We start from the raw sequence: 17,694 nt of genomic DNA, 5'->3' as shown, positions 1-17,694 counted from the left end.
GCTAGTGGTGGAAATGCTTCTCCTTTTCCATGAGGAGAAACACTGCAGTTTCCTCTATGCCACTGCCTCTCATCACAAAGCAGCTGTGATATTTCCTACCGTCTCATCTTGTCTTTTCCATCTCTCAGGACTTAAGGCTGTTTGCCAGAACTGACTGATCCTGAGCACGGATGTCTTACTCAAGTGCTTGCTTAGGAGTATGAAACTGTTTTTTCATGGTCATCTGTAGTAAAAGCTGCTCTTTGTATTAATGGTGGAGGTTGTCCATTATCCTCTACACCAGTTGAATCACCAGGAATTTGACTTCCCAGGTGGTCTTCTGTGAAGGGGTGCACAGGAAGGAATTTAGTAGTTGTTGTTACAGAGCCCTCCATACTAAATAAGTAGTAATGACTTACATTTTCTCTTTGAGTGACAGGCATCACTTCTCTCTGTAGATTCTTATTTGCGTCAATCCTTGCGTGTAATTTCTTGGTATAAATGCTTCCCTCAGTGAGAAACCCTTTATGAGAAGAAGGTTGCGTAGGTGGTAACAATTACTCCACGTGGAAAGTGGCCCTTCACCCATGCACTTGTATCTTTAGAAATGAGTGGTGAAGGTTATAGGAAGAGGTTGTTACCAAGTCTGCTCAAGTGCTCTGCAGTGAATCTTAAGCTTTTCAGTTCAAGAGAAAATGGCTTCCCCTCCTCTTGTTTTTACAGAATCCTGTTGTCATTCAGAAGTAGGTTTGAGGATCCTGTCTCTTTTCTTCCTTCTTGTTCCAGTCATCATTGTCACTAGCTGATGTAAAAAATTGCCCTTAAATTAACCTTCTCCAAAAGAACTTCTGTGAAAATCTGTCATTTGGGCATTCTGAAATCTCTGCTTGGATAGTTAGCCTCCTCTAAGACTTGCTTTTCAGCATATAAAGCGATGAATTCTAGCAGGATCTGCAGTAATTTGTATTACTTTGTACCTGACAGCACAGAGATCCCTGGTGTTCCTCAAGTCTGGATTTTTAATTTTTTGTCTTTATGTATGTAGTGTCTTTATGACACTAGATTTGTGTCATTCCCTTATTCAAAAATCAATTAGAATAAATCTGTCCTTCTTCTAAGGAGTGTTATATCCCATTGGTGTGGCTTGTATCCTCTGGCGTGGTGTATGGGAACCGTGCTAACGTCCTGTGGAGCCCCCAGCACAGATTCACGCAATCTGCAAGAGCTGGTCACACTTTTCAGCTGACAACACCGTAGAAATCTCCATGAAAATACAACAGAAAGTATATTAGCCTTTACTATTTGAATATAATCCATCACAGTTATGAGTTGGTCTTGGGTTGTTGTATTATCCCCTTTACTGTCTTACTCCCATTTCTGCTACTTTCGTAAAGCAGAACACATGTTACTCATTAATAGCATGGATGATATGGGAAACAAGAATGTTGAAATTGTATTGAATATGTTCCAGATGTTAGTATCAAACGAAGTTGGGTCTGCATTAAGATTTCCTTTAAAATATTCTTATTAATTGGAAGTGGAAAATAATTCAATACTAAACAGTTCTCTAGAATTCTAAATTCACTGAACATTTGCCATCATAAAACATATATGTAATAAGCGGTTGTTATAAAACTGCCTAACCTGCTATCCATCTTCAAAAGGCATTAAGGAACTAAAATTTGATTGTGGTAAGAGCCAGGATTTGCTAACAAGGTTAAATGGATACACGGTCCAAAGTTAAACAAAAGCCCAATGATGGCTGTGTGTGCGCACTTACCTTCTCAGCAGAGAAGGGACTAAAGGCTCGTAGCCGCACAAGGATGTATAAACTAGAAGATACTTTTGACTCTTTAAGTGCCAGTTTGATGGGGATGAGATGCAAGAGAGTATCTGTACGTGTTTGGAGCTGAGGCAGCAATCTTGATATGTGAATTGGATGAACTGGCCCTTAAGCTGCGATGATGCTGAATTTTGGCAAGATGTTGGTGTCGCCGATGCAGGTGAGGTTGTCGGGAATGGGATGTGGGGCTGGAGTGGGAAGCTGGCAGAGCCCGATCCTGGTGTTTGTGCACAGCAGAGCAGCAGAACAGTAAAACCCAGGCAGGATGAGACTGCGGTTTCATGCTGGCTTTCAAATACAAGCAGGTGGTGCGGAGGTGATAAACAATCAGATTAGTAGTGTCATAGAAAGGCTTTCTGTTTGTTTTTTCAGAGTGGTAAATATGCACTTTGTAGGATTTAAACTACCTAGGGGAAGTAACTAGCTTTCCAGTCAGAGGAAGATGAGCAGGAGGGGTCTGTGAGGGAGCCAAGAGCGAGAGCAGCTAATGTGGAAAGAGGAGAGCTCTGGCTGCTCCCACTAGAGAGACAGTGCCTCGAAATGGTACCTACTTGCCTTCGACAGGGCCAGATCTGCAGGTGCAATAGGTACTGTTGGAAAGAAATGTTGTTAATGGATGTTTAGCGAATAGCTTAGGCAGTGCTGGATGTGTGCAGCATAAAAAGGGACTTAAGAGAAATAATGTTCATGAGAGTCTTGAGTTCCTAGGAAGGGTAGTACGGGCCCAGGACATAGCTATACAAACACCTGTGTGAAACTCGGCAGAAATGCAACATCTGGAGTAACCCCTCTGTTACTTACCCCACCGTCATTCCTTGTATGTGGGCAGTCTTACCGCGTATGTGGTCTGAGTTCAGTGGAGCCAGCCTCCAGGAGATACTCTGATCTTCGGTTCAGATTTCAAGGGCTGTATCTCAGTCGCTTATGAGGCTGGTCTGAAAGCAGCTCTACCAAATGCGGTAACTCCCCCCAAACATTGGTTTCTTATACTGGGCGACTCGGAGCAGCTCTGTCCACCCCTTCCTTCAAAAGAGAGCTGACAGAAGTGGCGTGCCCCAGGCTGGCGGGGCGCGAGCCAGCGTGCGTCCAGACGCCATGCAGCTGTACTGGTGTAAGAGTGGGCCTATGCCAGTAAGCCTATTTAAGAAGTCCTGCTTAAGACTGGTACAGCCGCGCGGGCTCGCTGCTGGCAGGGTGATGGGGTTTCTGCAGGAGATCTGGCCCGCGTCCAGCGGGACGGAGCGCAGGCGAAGCAGGCGTGCCCCAGTCTGCCCTTCGCTGTGCAGATAAGCTCAGCTGCGCACGGTTATCCAGGATGTGAACTTCTGCTCCCTCCGGGAGTATTTCCATCTTGCACGTTGAGCAGAACAGAGGGCCTTGAAAGAAGGGCTTTCTTAATGTGCTCTTGAGGTGCCGGCGAGGGAGGCAGTTACAGACAGCCTGAACGTACCAGTCACTGTCGTCTTCATGTGGATGAGTCCTGTAGGAAGTGAGGGGAAAATCCAGATGTCTTTTCCTCTAGTGTGGCAAATTTGTACATAATAAAGACTAGATGGAGGCTGGAGGGGAGGATGATAGATGTACTGCATGGAAATAGGTATTCACAAGGGAATCCATCTGCTGAGAGGGAGGTATTAGCTCTTTCTCCTGAACCTTTGGAAAGGATAGCGCATGTTTGCATCAGCAACTCCATTGCTGTCTTGTTCCGAGTCTTGCACCTTGTTCTTCGTGTGTGTGTTGTGATAGAAGCAACTTAACAAATGTCAGCTCCATTCTGGTCTGCAAGAAACAATTCAATGAACAAGTGCTCCTTGGCTCTCAGTTTGTTCCCCAGCCCAAGAAATGCTTGTGGAGTTTAGAAATGCTTTGTGCAGGTTGTATAATGTGGTCTGCTGCAGGACTTACACATCAGTGGCTGGGCTGATTAGTAGATTCTCTGATCTGCACTTGTACATCGGGGAAATGAGACCTCTCTGCTAGTTGTGTAATTGTTACAAATTCTAAATATTTCTTCAACCGTTACAAAGGGCAACTTTTTCATAGTGTTTTTTTTTTTAACTAACTGAGTATCATTGCTTGGACTGGTCCCATTTTGTATGCGTATTCTTAAAAAGGAATTAAAAAAAAAAACAAATAAACCTCAAATCCTCCAAGCTGGTGGTCAGTGCTACTACCAAGCTCCTCATATAGAGAGCAGAACATTTGTTTATCTTCTGTACCCCAAACACAGGCATGCGTAATTTATGCCTTGAGCATTGCCTTCTACAAATATTCCTGCTCTGTGGGAGCTGGCAGGATATGTACTATGCACCGGTGGGTTTCAGGAACGGCCTCTTTGGCAGGACAAGGCACGCATGGCCCAAGGCACTGCGGAAATCTCCCTGTGCTCAAAGGCTTTGCTTTTTCCAGATAAAGTCTGTTTTAAGATGGACCCTCTGACTTCTAAATGGCCAGCTGCTAACTGTATCTTGAACGAACTGTCTTTTTTAACCGGTAAAGTGTAGGTCAGTGCTAATATAATTAAACATATGTGTACACCAAAGTCAAACAATCTCTAGTACTACAGTAGCTGGACAAAGCTTCACAAAACCAGACAGAGCTCTGCCGTTTGATCAGTCGAGGATTTTCTTTCATTTTGAACTTTTTTCAAAAGAAGCATTTTACTTCAGTTGCAGATGTACACTAACTGGGGGAAAAAAAAAAATCATGCTTTTAGCTTATATTTCTCTTTTATGCCTTGTAGCCTCTGAACTGACTGGTTCATGTGAGTCTAATTCTTTTCTGAGTGACTTTGGTGCAAATTAGGGGTTAAGTCAATTAACGTTCTCCTGTGACCTGAATCAAAAACTGTATCTTTTACTGTCAGGGGTGGGTTTGAGCCATCTTGGAAAAGCAGGACTACATTTCATAAATATTTGTCTTGCTTTAGTTTCCTGAGATATAGTTTAAATGTAAACTGCTGTGTATGTTTCAGCTTTTGTGCTATCTTGCTATCACATCACACTGTCTCACGTACTATATAAGAGTATGGCACTACATCATGCTGTGGTGATTATTTGAAAGGGCGTACACTCTGTTTTGGATTAGATATCTGTTATCAGTGTAGATAATTGCTGTCAGACACAAAATAGACTCAGTAAACAAACATTTCATTTTATCATGTGACAGATGCCTGCTGTTTTGTACAATGTATTTGAACTACGTTCACTATAAATCAGCACTGCTTCAAAAGCAACAAATCCAACTCACCCAAATCCTTCCTGATGTAATTACTTTATACTAGAGATTAACTTTTCATTGTTATATATACATGATTGCATTTTTCAGTGTTTGGAGATAACAATGTTTGACATAAACAAATAACTGACATCTAAGATGAACCAATTCCTCCTACCACTATCACTGCTTTGTTTTTTCTCCTTTGGGGTTTTTTTTTGGCTTTTTTTCTCTTTTATCCTTGGTTTCCTCCCTGGTAAAGACAATACTACCTTCAGTTTTGAAATTCATACTTTAAATTTAGACTTTCAGAGAGAAATGAACCAACGAGTTAGCATATTCAGGAGAACTTAAAAGGGCACAGAAATAAGTGTCTTCATTTTGTGGATAATGAACATGAAACCTCTGCGGCTGTTCCCATGGGTTTTGTGACCAAAAGGACGATCATTATTTGTCAGGTGTAATCTATGTGTTGTTTTTTTTCTCCAAATGATGTGCACCTGTGTCTTCCTCTGCAGGTCCTGTGCCTAGGAATGAATGTGTCTTATCTCCTGTTAACAATTCGCACCCAGTCCATGCCTTATTGGAGAGTTTTACAGTCTTATCTGGCTGCGCAAGCCGAGGCACAACAGGCCTGCCGCAAGAGGTGCACGTCCTCAATCTCAGAAATCCTGAGGAGGGTCTTGGCCATCATGAAAGAGAGGTAAAGGGGAAATTACTTTTCATCTGGATGCCTGGCTACAAGTGTGTCTGCGAATGGGATTGTTCTACATCAGTTTGCTGAACAAAGTTATTTCTGAATTGTGACTAGAAAGACTACAAAGAAGCATGCACAATTTGCATGGATACTGTCCACCTATGCTTTTCGTGTCATACGAGTAAACCGCTTCCATACCCACCCACTCTCTCCATCACCTTTCACAACCACGAAGTATACTTAAAAAAGATGGTGGGGTGGGCAAAGGAAATAAGAAACAGATTTAGATCTACAAAAGGCCTTTACAGAATTGGCTGACTTCAAAAGCGGATCGTTTACCTAAATGTGTTGTAAATTAACATGAATACCTTTGGATCCCTGCCATGACCACTATAAACAAATATTTAAGTTCAGATTCTTTTACCCCTGTAATGCATCCTTAATGCTTCACCAAGGGGGGACTGCCGTACAGAAAGCAAGTGTTGCTGACTATGGTAGTTTTTAAGTACAGTCCAATTACTTATTTATGTACATTACACTTGGAGGGACTAGCAAGAACTTTAGCTGCTCTGAAAGCAACAGCACAAGAAGAAAATTTTTGATATTAAGTTGTGCGGTGCTGCTGTTTACTCTCAAAACACATCAAAACAGAGTGCCGAACTGAAAACATCGCATGCCATGACAGCTGAGCTGCTTAGTTCATCTTCTTACAGTATCACACACACAAATCCTTAGTACTGTGAAAGCATCGTGCACGTACACAATTAGCAGAATTTGTAATGATAGAACAAAGATGATGATCTAGCTGGCGGAAGCTTAGAAAAAGAGGGTCTAAATCTGTGCTGAAAGAACTTTTAAGTGGAGTCTCTTATAGCGATTTAAATAAAGGCAGATACTTTTGGCCGTAATCAGTCTTTCCACTGACCTCAATAGCAGCCTTGTTGGGTTTGTGGTGTGTTCAGCTCCATGTGTATTGTATGCATCCACGAAACTTCAGCTGTTGTGTTCATTTTCAGTATATACACTGTCTGAAACGTCTAGTGTATGATGAAAAAGTTATTTACTATTTTTTCTGTAGGCATCTCATTGACTGTCCTTTATCAAAAATGTCAGGTCTTCTTCAGTTCAACTGTCACAAAATGAATAGAAAAATTACACTTTTTTTTTTTGTGGGACTGGGAATGAGGAACAGAGATTTTTATATTTGTTTTGGTTTGGTTTTTTTGTTTTTAAAGCCTGCCTTAGTTTGCCAGGCACTGGGTTATCAACCTGATGAATACACTGTGAATGCCTGAAAAAAGTGTAGGTACAATCAGTTCTTTGGGCATGAAAACCAAATTGTAGTTGGAATCTCTAGTCTTCTATTCTTCTTCTTTTTTTTCTTTTTTTTTTTTTTTTATGGTAACATAGTTTCTTAGGAAAACTGAACAGCCTTATGGGATTCTGCTATGTATTTCTCAGTGCCTCTCTCTCATCACCCAGGAACCTTTAGATCTGTTGGTAAGTCATAGACAAATTTGGTATGAGGGGTAGATCTCTCAAGGTAATCACAAATTTTTTTGAAAATGGGCAAAAGAATGCCCTTGCTATAGGGACATGGTATAGTGGGAACTTGTAACTTAGTTACTGAAGGGTGCCCGGGGATGGGATGAAGCAGGCTACAGCTGGAGCTTGTACCTCCCGAGAGACCAGAACGAATCAACTGCAAAGTGCACATTTGCATAAAACCAAATCTCTCTCTGGTTCGATGCTCCTAGCACTACGTGTGTAACAGTGCCGTTTCTGCAGTTGTGTGCACACACAATGTGAGCTAGAGTCATGCATGTACAAGGTTGCAGGCTGTGCCACTACTGTCTAATCATCTTGACAGAACGATAGAAGATTTAAATATTTGGCTTTGAATAAAAATAGTCGCTGTCTAGTAGAAAGAGGCTGCTTGTGCCTCCTCTAACATGCTTACGGTAAGAAATCGGTTTGCCCCAAGCTGTCTTTTCTGTGTACTTCGGCGGTATAGCAAAGTGTAGGGCACAGAATATATTTCACAGTTTGTAGCCCTTAGCCTCCTTCTCTCATCTCCCAACCGGTTTCCAGTCACAGCCCTTGGAGATGGCTGCTCTAAAAATGCACAGGAAGCTGGAGCAAGGCTTGCTGGCGACAGCGTTGAGCAAAAGAGTGTAAACAACTTGGAAAGATCGGATTTTACTTATAGGATCAGACTTGGAAAACAAAGCAAAGCAAATGTTATCTTTTCCATTATTGTAAAAACCAACTCCAAGTAGCCTTTTGTCTTCAAGTAGAATGTACCCATCACCTCAAGTTAAATTAGTTTGATTTACCAGCTGAGGTATTTCCTGTTGCCTGCAACTGCTGATAGCAAAGGTAGAGATCTGTTTGTCATATTTCCAGCATACTCCAGTATAAAAACAGTATTTTTGTTTGACAGTACATTAGTTAGATTCAGCAGCATCGAAAGCATGTTTAAAATAAATCAGACATTTGTTCAGAGGTTGGCTGAAGTTCTGATAACATGGAATGCAAGATCTGAAAATTTGTAAGTGAAGGCTTGCTTTGGGGGAGGAGGTCGAGTTTTGTTTTGGTTTTTAACCTGCCCTGTGCTAGATGCTGCTAAATTACACATTCCTTACTTGCTGGGAGGAGTGCAAACTTCCCCTAGCAAATTCCTTGGAGGGCTCATGCATTAAACATACTTGTGCAGTTATCCTGGTTCTCATAAATATGCAACATACATACTCACTTTGACACTTGTGTAGAATATACAGACAACAAGCGTTCGCAAATTTAAACATAGGTGGGTTGGCTGATGCGGGGGGAGGGCATGGCAGGGACATGTGTTCCTCCCGTAACATATGCAGGCTTTTCTGTAAAGATTAGTAAGGTTTGGGTGCTTTTTCCTCCCTGTAAACTGAAAAAAAAAATAGGTGGACTGGAAATGTATGGGATTATGTATTCTGAACAAATTTTGCAAAACTGAATCAGTAGTTTAGCACTTTCATGTTAAGGCTGAAATCTGGTAAATATAAGGTCATATCGTGAAATGCTGTAACCACATCTGTGATCTTCAAGGAAATTGTATTTTACTTCATTAATCCCTGTTGGGGTGACATCTCATTTGTTGACATTGTGAAAACACTTTCTTCAAGTAAGAACCCCAAAAGCCCAATCTTTTTCAAGTATTTCTTAGAAATGTCTTTTATCACAATTCATATTGGCCATGCTTTATCATAGGAAATAGAATATGGGTGCATGTAATAGCCACAAGTGTTTATATTGAACTTGGCATGAAAAATGCAAGCCCTTTTTGTTTGTTTTATTTGATCAAATATTCCTGGGGAAGTGAGTGCATGTGTGCATTTCTGTACTGATCTGGGTCTCAATGAAAGCCAGGAACTACTGAACTCTTCGGCTTTGGGTATCTTCACTGCTTCAGTTTCCCGGTTTTTAGAAAGGAGATAGTTGCTTTCTCATGGAGCTGCTTGTTCTGTTCTGAGAAAGAGTTGTTATTTGCGGAGACACTTGGAAACTCTAGAGATTTGCACCAGAAAAATGTGTATAGAAAAACATAAAAATTATTTTAACATGAAAGTCACTCCTTAGGTACATTATCAAGTCCTAAGTTAATGGAGGATTTTTTTATTATACCTGTCAGTTGAATTTCTCTGAGCTGCTTCAGGCATGCAGCCACAACTGAAATAGCTAAAGGGGGAGCAGGGGCATATAAAATTAATCTCATGTGAATACTTAGGATTGAATACATGTGAATACATGGAATCAGAGTTCCTGGCAATGGATTCACTATTGTTTTCATTGACATCCTCATCCTCAATAACTTTAAGATGTTATGCCTGATACAGATGTTCAACATGTGTTATGTGAAATGAAGGCAGGAAAATCAAGGGCTCATCTTTATTTTTATAATTTTGAGTAATGCCACTGAGGCTGTAATAATTCGACAGACTTTTCCCCCACTGTTTAATCAGTGTTACTTGGCAACAATTTCATAATAAAAAAATATTTTCCTTTGAGAGCAAACCTGATATTAAAATGCCTGTTAGTTCCTGTGGAGCAAGCTAATTATAATAGCCAGGTACTTACTAGAGATGTATGTCAGGTTCCTGAGCCGACCCACTTAAGTCATAAAATGATGGGCAAAATTGTTTAAGTCCAATATTTAAGTAGTTTCTGAGAGATCCTCTAAGCTGTAAAAATGGGACAGGAAAAGACTCTGAAACAGTCACCCAATAATGTATTTCTACATCCTGATCTTTGCATCCTGAATTCAGGATAATTCTTCTGTGTCACAATGGTTTTGTATTTTAGGACTATGAAGATCTGGACAATGAGGGTGATGAAAACCTGGTTCGTTTTGCCTATTTTTCTACATATTTACTGTATTTCCCAGTGTGTTCATTTTAACTGTTTTCGCAAGTTTAACACCAGAACAGCCTTAGCCAAGGCTATGTCAGGGGAAAATGTTTTATTTCATGCTCGGGCATCCAGAGATCTGGGGACAACCTTGAGATTCAGCTGTGACAAAGGGGCCACTTTCTGGGCGGCGTTTAAACATGCTGACCTGCTGCACCAGAGCCATGGTCAGAGGGGGCCTGGAGGTCTTGTGCCGACAGCAGGCAAGAAGGGAATTCAAGGTTTGTTATTTGATGGCTCGAGTTAGTGAGGTTTTTGTTACCTGGTCGTTTGTTTGATTCCATTGTGTTTATTTCTTCCTCTAAAAGTGCATTTGTTAAAATAAGTTTCCATTTAGTACCAACCAAATGTCCACTTACGTTGTTTTCTGAGACTTCAGGATCTCAGATATAGTGAAAATAAGGTCAGCTTCTTTTTCCACCGTGGTTTTTAGTGCTGAGCTCTCAGTGTCAGCTTGGCCAGCTGCTCTAAAACTGACAAGACAGGCTAGTTTGAATTTTTGAAGCACCCTGCAGCATGGGCTTAATAATCCAAACTAAAATAATTGGATTGGTATCCTATGAAGTCCTAAACTCATAGTAAAATAAGAGCCTCGAGAATAAAGAGTTTGTTACTCCTGTGAGATTAAACTTTTGAGTAAGACTGCACTACCATTAATACTGGATCTGTGCACTGCCGGATCACTTGGCCATATGAATTTGATGTTTCTGGTGAGCTGACCAGAATATGTGGTGCAGAATTTAGGCTGGGAAATAAAGGACATGTTGCTTGGTTTGCCAGGCTGCATAGCATCTGCCCTCTGCTCATTTACTGTCGTGCGGTGGGAAGCCTACGCTGCTGCATGTGGGTACGTGTGGTACTTATGATAGTCCAAAGGCCTTTGTTTTGAAGAAAAATAGTTGCTGCTCTAGAAGAAGCTTTCAAAGTTAAAACAGAGCACCCTGTCTGTGCCTCTGCCAAGGTACAGACCATTTCTCAACACTGCAAAGGTATTTTGCTGGTTTTGCCTCTCTACTTTCTGAACACCTTTGCTTGGCAGCAGTAACGGATATCTAACTATGGCAGCAGACTTACAAGTGGCAATGTGAGTATATGCCGGGTTTTTGAACCAGGGGTGACATGAACTACCTGTAGTAAGATGGCTTGAGAGGGATAGTGCAGGTGGCTATGTTGCTGCCCAGTCTGTCTGGGAATGAAGAAGAGGAGATGGAAGTGGTGGAGATGCTTAATCTTTCTGGAGATGGAGAAGTCTGAGTTGAGACTTCAGAGAGGAGCAGTAACATGGTGGCAAAGATCTCGTTCCAAACTGAGAAGGCAAACCCTAAAGACTATAGTGTGGGAGAGGTTTGGTGAAAGTCTGGGCTGAGCTCATCCAGCTTCATCAGTCAACCAACGAGAGGGTGTCTTTCTGGAAAGATTGGCTTTGTCACTCGGGATCTGACACCCTAAGTCCCGTAGCCAGCCAGTTCAGTATTGGAAGTTGACAGACCAGAGTAGTTTGGGAAATGACTTTTGCCGTTTGGGAAGGTGTTTGGCTTTGCAGTTTTGGTGGGATACACACACTGCGCTTTGCTTACACAGGCTTCCCCAGCTGTGAGGGTTTCTGTGGGGCTGTAGATCTTTCCTGGCCCTACGTTACCAAGAAGCAGTATTTACTTTTGTACTGCATATTTTTGTGGGCCACTGTGGACATTTTAAGATACCATCTCTAGATCTGGGTTGGTGCGTAATACTCAAGTTTTCCGCAACACTTGTTCGGCTTCAACCTCATATATGCAAGCCAGCTCTCCTCTTATGCTGAGCACGTCAAGATCAACAGGATCACTTTCCCCCTGTTATTGCTTGTTCCTTGATGCTTTGTGGCTCACAAAGTAATGCAGAGACAATGTTATCAGTCCAACCAGGACCTGCAGAGTGGCAGTGGAAAATGAGTTTGGCCACCTGCAAACCTCTCTGACAGGGTTAAGGTTGACTGCTGCTTTTTATAACAATCTTCTTTCACGATGTTTTGCATACCCCTTGTAAGAGCAAGGGAAAGGGCCCACATTAGAAGATCAAGAACGGGAAGCCCAGATGAATTACTGCTTCCGCCAGTGCTCCGTGCCACTGAGGTCTTGAAGATAAGTTGTGAGCGATGCTGTGGCAGACGTACTCCAGGAACACCCTGTATTTGTTGCTTGGAAAGCAGCAGTCCCTCATCACATGCATCTCTCAATCCTGGGTATTTTCCAAAGCTTGCCCACAGCCTGTGGTAGCTCCACTGGCTCACCAGGGTGGTTTCACAGGCTGCTGTTACTCCCTTCCCCACAGCCCTGCCCAAGAGCCCTGTCCAGGCTGCTGGACTACTGGACTGAATCAGAAGTGAAGCACACAATAGACCTTATAAAGCCTTAAAGATACTGACAGCATGCTCCACAGAAATTGTAATCATTCAATGTCTTTCTCAGATGATGCCATCTCTACTAAAAGCTGCAACTCCCATGCAGCTAATACACTAAAATGACACTGATGTCTTAATTGCCTTGATTGATGGACACTGCATTACCATGTCTTTAAAAAACAAACAAACCAACAGCCACCAGCCTCCATTTCTTAAAGAGTCCTCACAACCCTCTTCCCCCTCTTCTCTTCGTTAGCACTTTGAAGCATCTGCGCTTGCATAAAATCCAGCCTTTTTTCATGTGGCTTTTTCATCTTGTTTGCTCTGGACTGCAGTCTTTATGGGTTGTTTTCAGACAGCTCAGGATTTGCTGGTCATTGGATTTGGCAATCGTTTCAAGTTCTGCCCACCAGAACTGCCAGAGGAAGTCATGTGTCGGCCAGAGCAGTCTGTTTGTGCAGAGCCTGCTGTCCTGCAGGAGCGTGGCTTGATGTGTCTACCCCTAAAGAGGCAGCAGTGACTTCTCATGACTTGGAAAGTGCCGTGCAAGCCCTCGGTATTTTCCGTTTTTAGAAACGGGACTGTTTGCTGTGCGCAGAAAGTGAGACCTGCTCTCAGTTTCAGAGAGCTGCCTGGCATGGTGTCTGAAGCCGTGCCAAGGCCCACCACAGAAGGCTAAAGGGTTCAAAAGCAAAAATGTCAGAATGACTTTTCTGATCGCTCAAATTTTTCGGTTTTGCTGACTGCTATTTAAAATGAGCTGTGTGGAGCTGAAAATTGGACTCCCTTGTTTTCCTCTTCTATGAGTGCCCGCAGGTCCTGATGTGCTGCCACAGGATTGTAGAGAGAAACAGGGCTGCTGCTGCTGTCTTGACTAGATGGACTCTTCTTCCTCCCTCTCTGTCTCTCACGTGTGCGTAAGCACACTGAGCACATGCGCTCACACGTTCTGTCAGGCAGATGCATCTGTTTTGATTTTGATCATAAACTGTGATTCACATTCTTGGTCTCCAGTTCCCTCCTCAAAGCTTGTATCTGACATGCCTTGGAGTATTTATAAATTACTGCTTTGTCTATAGTTATTTTCCCCAAGAAAAGATAATTAAGGAAGTGATGACATTTCCAGGAGTCCGTTTATATCACAAACTCGATGGGCAAGTTCCAGTCTAGCTTTGGGCTTACGTGTGTGTGAGAGATGTTGGAGCAACACTTGTCATGAGTGGCCGTGTTTATGTTGTTCTCCGGAGTGTCTGTTTGAACCAAAAGCTGGAATTAATGAAGTTGTTCTCCTCCAACCTCCCAGCATCGGGGAACATTTCCAACATAAATTGTGTGGAGCTTGCTGTGCCTGACAGGCATGCTCCTGTATCAGCTGAAAAAGTAAAACCTTGCAATGGCAAGATATGAGAAGAGGAACAAATGTTTTAATTGGGTTTTTTTAATATAGATCATGCTTTTGATAACACTTGTCATATACTCAAGTTTGTGTTTCTCTAGAAGAGTCTCTTATATTCCCTGTGAAACATAAACAGAGTACTTCTACAGTAGTAAAACTTGCTATTTAAAGGAGAAGATGCGAAAATAGCACCACCATGAGGTACAAACATCTGAAACTTAAATTGCTTGAAAAAGTTTGAAGGAATTATAGGTAATTTATAGCTGATAGTGTCTCTTTAGCAATTGCCATGGCAATTTATAATACAGAAATATTTTTATTACCATTGGAGCTCATGCCATATGTGATAAATATGACGGTGGCAATAGTTAGTGTCTCTAGATGAGAGGTAATATTTGGTGATGACCCAAATCTCATCACGAAGGGAAAAGTATTAAAATCTGTCACCTTTCCGGAGATAACCGGCATTCTTTAATCCTGAAGACTGGTTGAAGTCTGGCTCACTCTTCTGTCATCACCCTTTTCTGCATGGACACGATCTACTAGTGCGTGCGAATACGTAAGTGAAGTTTTGAGGCCTGTTGGGAAATGTGACTCTATATGACATTAGTTTTGCAGAGAAGCACAGTGGCATTTGCGTTGTAGATATCTTTTCAGAATAGACCATTGGAACATGCCTTCTTTCCTCCACTAGTTTGGTTTCAAGTGATACTTCAATGAGATAAATTGGACATTGAAAATACACCTGAAGCTACACGGAAAAATACTGCATGCAAGGAGCAACAGTCTGTCCTTACACTGTTAGCTGGAAAGCAAGCCAGTATTTTCTTCAGTAAATCTGTTTTCAAGCAAGAATCAGCCAGACAGTGCAGGTAAGAAGTGCATGGAATGGCATCACTGTGCAAGAAAATACTTGCATGATAGCCTCAGTAATGTCTTCTGCAGGATTTTGTCAGTTTGCATGGCTTTGATTCTGCAAGTGTATACAGATGTGAGTAGTCTTACTTATATGGGTAGGCCTGATTAAATAGAAGATTTGATTCCTCAGCGGTTTGGTGGTTTTGTTTTTTTTCCATGTAGTCAGTATCATAAATTCATTCTTTGAAATATTCCCAAAATACTCTTTTGTTTGTACAGAGAGTAAAAGTTCTGATTATTTTTTGAAGTTTGAAAATAGAAAAAAAATTGGGAAGAATGAAGACCTGCCCTAGGGGAGTTGAGAGACAATGTGTTGGTTACAGTTACTTTTAATCTTCTGAAAGCAGTTGCCTTTTAATTTCTAATACCATTTGTGAGCATATGTATTACAGACACACACTTGCACCAACTCTTACTCAGGCTGGTGGGTTATTCACAATAAAGTAAACAAAGCTGTTTCCTAAATCTGCTGCTGCTGCTGCTTAGGTTTTCAGTTTTTATGACTCATGCACACACGCTGTTCTTTACCCTGGTTTGGAAAGCAAGAATTTAGTTTTACACGTCCAATAAAAATGTGAACTCCACATGTTACACTTCCCTATGTGACTGCGCCTCTCTAAAAGACACCTGTAGAATGATGTTTCTTTTTTCCAGTCATCTGGATTTATGTGTGGTCTGGCTGCAAAACCTTTGAGGAGCAAATTGTTTATATGTGAGGGCTTTCAAATGGCATAACCCTTTGTCCTGCAGTCTTTCTGTCATCTATTTCATGTTTGTTTGTAATCTTTTCTTGCTTTGTGAAGCCTCATTGTGTCAGCCTTTTCCTTTTCCCCACCTGCAGCTTTTGAAACAGTGGAAAGTAGGGTATTCATCCGTTCAGGATTTACCCTGAGATTTGGAAATTCTGTATTCAGATTCCAGTTTTGCCATGATGTTCTTACGCCACTGTGTGCTATGTTACATCTGCATGGTGTTTTGCACTCGAGATGAACTATGAACTTGCAGTGTCCACCATCAGAGCCTGGTAGAGATGAGATAGTGCTAACGCTGATCTCTGAACCCACGGTTAGTATCATACTGAGCTATGACTAACGAGACCTGTTGAGAGGCAAGATGTATCAATACTATAGTGGTACATTAATGCAGCTATGTAATTTCTGGTTGGGTGGCTAGCACCTGTCTAACTTGCTGAAAATACAGGCCGCGGAAATTTGTGTTTACCTGGAAAAGCCTGTGTAGATTTGCTCAGAATGCTCCAAATGCATTTAAGGAAAATGGTCCTGGCAGAAGTTTTTCATCTGTCTTTTAGCTGTCAGTTTAAGAAGCATTTTCTTTGAGACAGGAGCTGCTTTTAGTATGTACTCTCATATCCTCCAACATAGTAGTGATCCCCCCCGCCTTTGTTTTTTCAGGGCATTGGGCACTATGTTACACAACTATCTGGTAATAGTTTAGGGATGGGAGAAGGGAAGAGGAGTATAAAATTAAACTTACTTTGCAGCCCAGCTGATTCACCAAAGAAAAGCTTAGATCTGCAATAGATGTACAAGTAAGTGCAGAATAGAATATTGTCTGGGAAAATGCTTCCTCTTCACATGAGTCTTGTACCTTAATTGTTAAAGTAAAACTTAGTCTGTTGTGGTACTGTTTTGTGAGTAGACCACTTAACGACAGTAGGGGAGATGCTGTACTTGCGGCTTACAGGACTGGATCCTGTGCCCTTAAACAGATCTAAAGCCAACGAGAAATTTTCCCACAAAATGTATAAAAGGAGGACTTTCCCCTTAGGATTCATTATACGGCATGTGAACAGTATTGACATCTACTGATTTATGCAAAGCTGAGCGAAACATCGTGTTTTTAGGTCTCAAGTGCTGGGAAGCCTGACTGCTTTGTGGAAGGGCAGATGGCACAAATGGTTTCACTTAATCTTTGGGAGCCTGAGCATTTAGTTCGGGTCACAGGAGGAATCAGCGACGTGGTCTCAGCCTTGCACTGCTGGGCACAGACTTTCCATTGCACGAACCGCGGAGCCCTGTGGGGCTGGTCGCTGTGGGCAGCCCTTGCTCTGCAGGTGCCCAAAGTGGGGATAGCATGTGAAGATTAGATTTGGTTGGCAGAGCTGAGCAGACATGCTTGTGCAGAGACTGTCAGAAGTTTTTGAAAAATTTGGTTCTCCAAACTATATAATGTATGAGATAACACTGAAGACATAAAAACCGGATTGAAATATATATGTACAGGGAAAGCTGGATCTTGTATTATTCAGGTAAACGAAGCTAAAGTAAGCAGTTTACACGTGTGTATGATCTCTACGTAAAATTTATCAGGAAACTCTTTGGGTTATACTTTTAAGATCATTGTCACAGAATGTACTTACACTTATCGGTGTAAGCATGACTTACGCTAATACAGTTATTACCCTTTATGTTTTGTCTCATTATATAAAGCCTCAAGTTTTTTCACTTTTATTATTCTCCCACTGTGAAAGTAATACCCCTTTCTAGTGCAAATAGGACTTCAATAACCAATCCGTTTGCAACCATATATTTAGGATAAAATAAGCAAAAGGTTGATTTTAGAATCAGTTTAGAGTGTTACCTGAGCCTTCGAAATACTCTTCAATCCTCCACGCACCTGGTAAATGCTACCACAGCTACCAGGCACTCAGACCTCTTCCCCGAGGACTGAGTGAAAGAAAGCAAAGGGCTTTCCCTCCCCACGTGTGCCTCACGCGTCGCAGCCCCCCCGCCCTCTGCCGCAAGGGCAGGGCCCTGCCCCGGCAGCATCCTGGGGGCCTGGCAGAGAGAAGAAAGCGTGGT

At 42.0% G+C, this 17,694-nt stretch overlaps 1 protein-coding gene across 1 annotated transcript in view; it reads left to right on the top strand.

The window, feature by feature from the left end:
- The window catches only part of TGFBR3 (transforming growth factor beta receptor 3), a 121,085-nt gene that overhangs the window by 44,298 nt on the left and 59,093 nt on the right, over nt 1-17,694 (top strand). Inside the window, exon 3 of the mRNA XM_075156268.1 lies at nt 5,557-5,741. Within this exon, the coding sequence (XP_075012369.1) occupies nt 5,557-5,741 (185 nt within the window). The remainder of the gene's footprint in view (nt 1-5,556; nt 5,742-17,694) is intronic.

Source organism: Calonectris borealis, chromosome 8 (genome assembly GCF_964195595.1).
Source record: "Calonectris borealis chromosome 8, bCalBor7.hap1.2, whole genome shotgun sequence".
Taxonomy (NCBI): Eukaryota; Metazoa; Chordata; class Aves; order Procellariiformes; family Procellariidae; genus Calonectris; species Calonectris borealis.
Note: the sequence above shows the minus strand (reverse complement) of the source record. Positions and strands in the feature narration are given on the sequence as shown.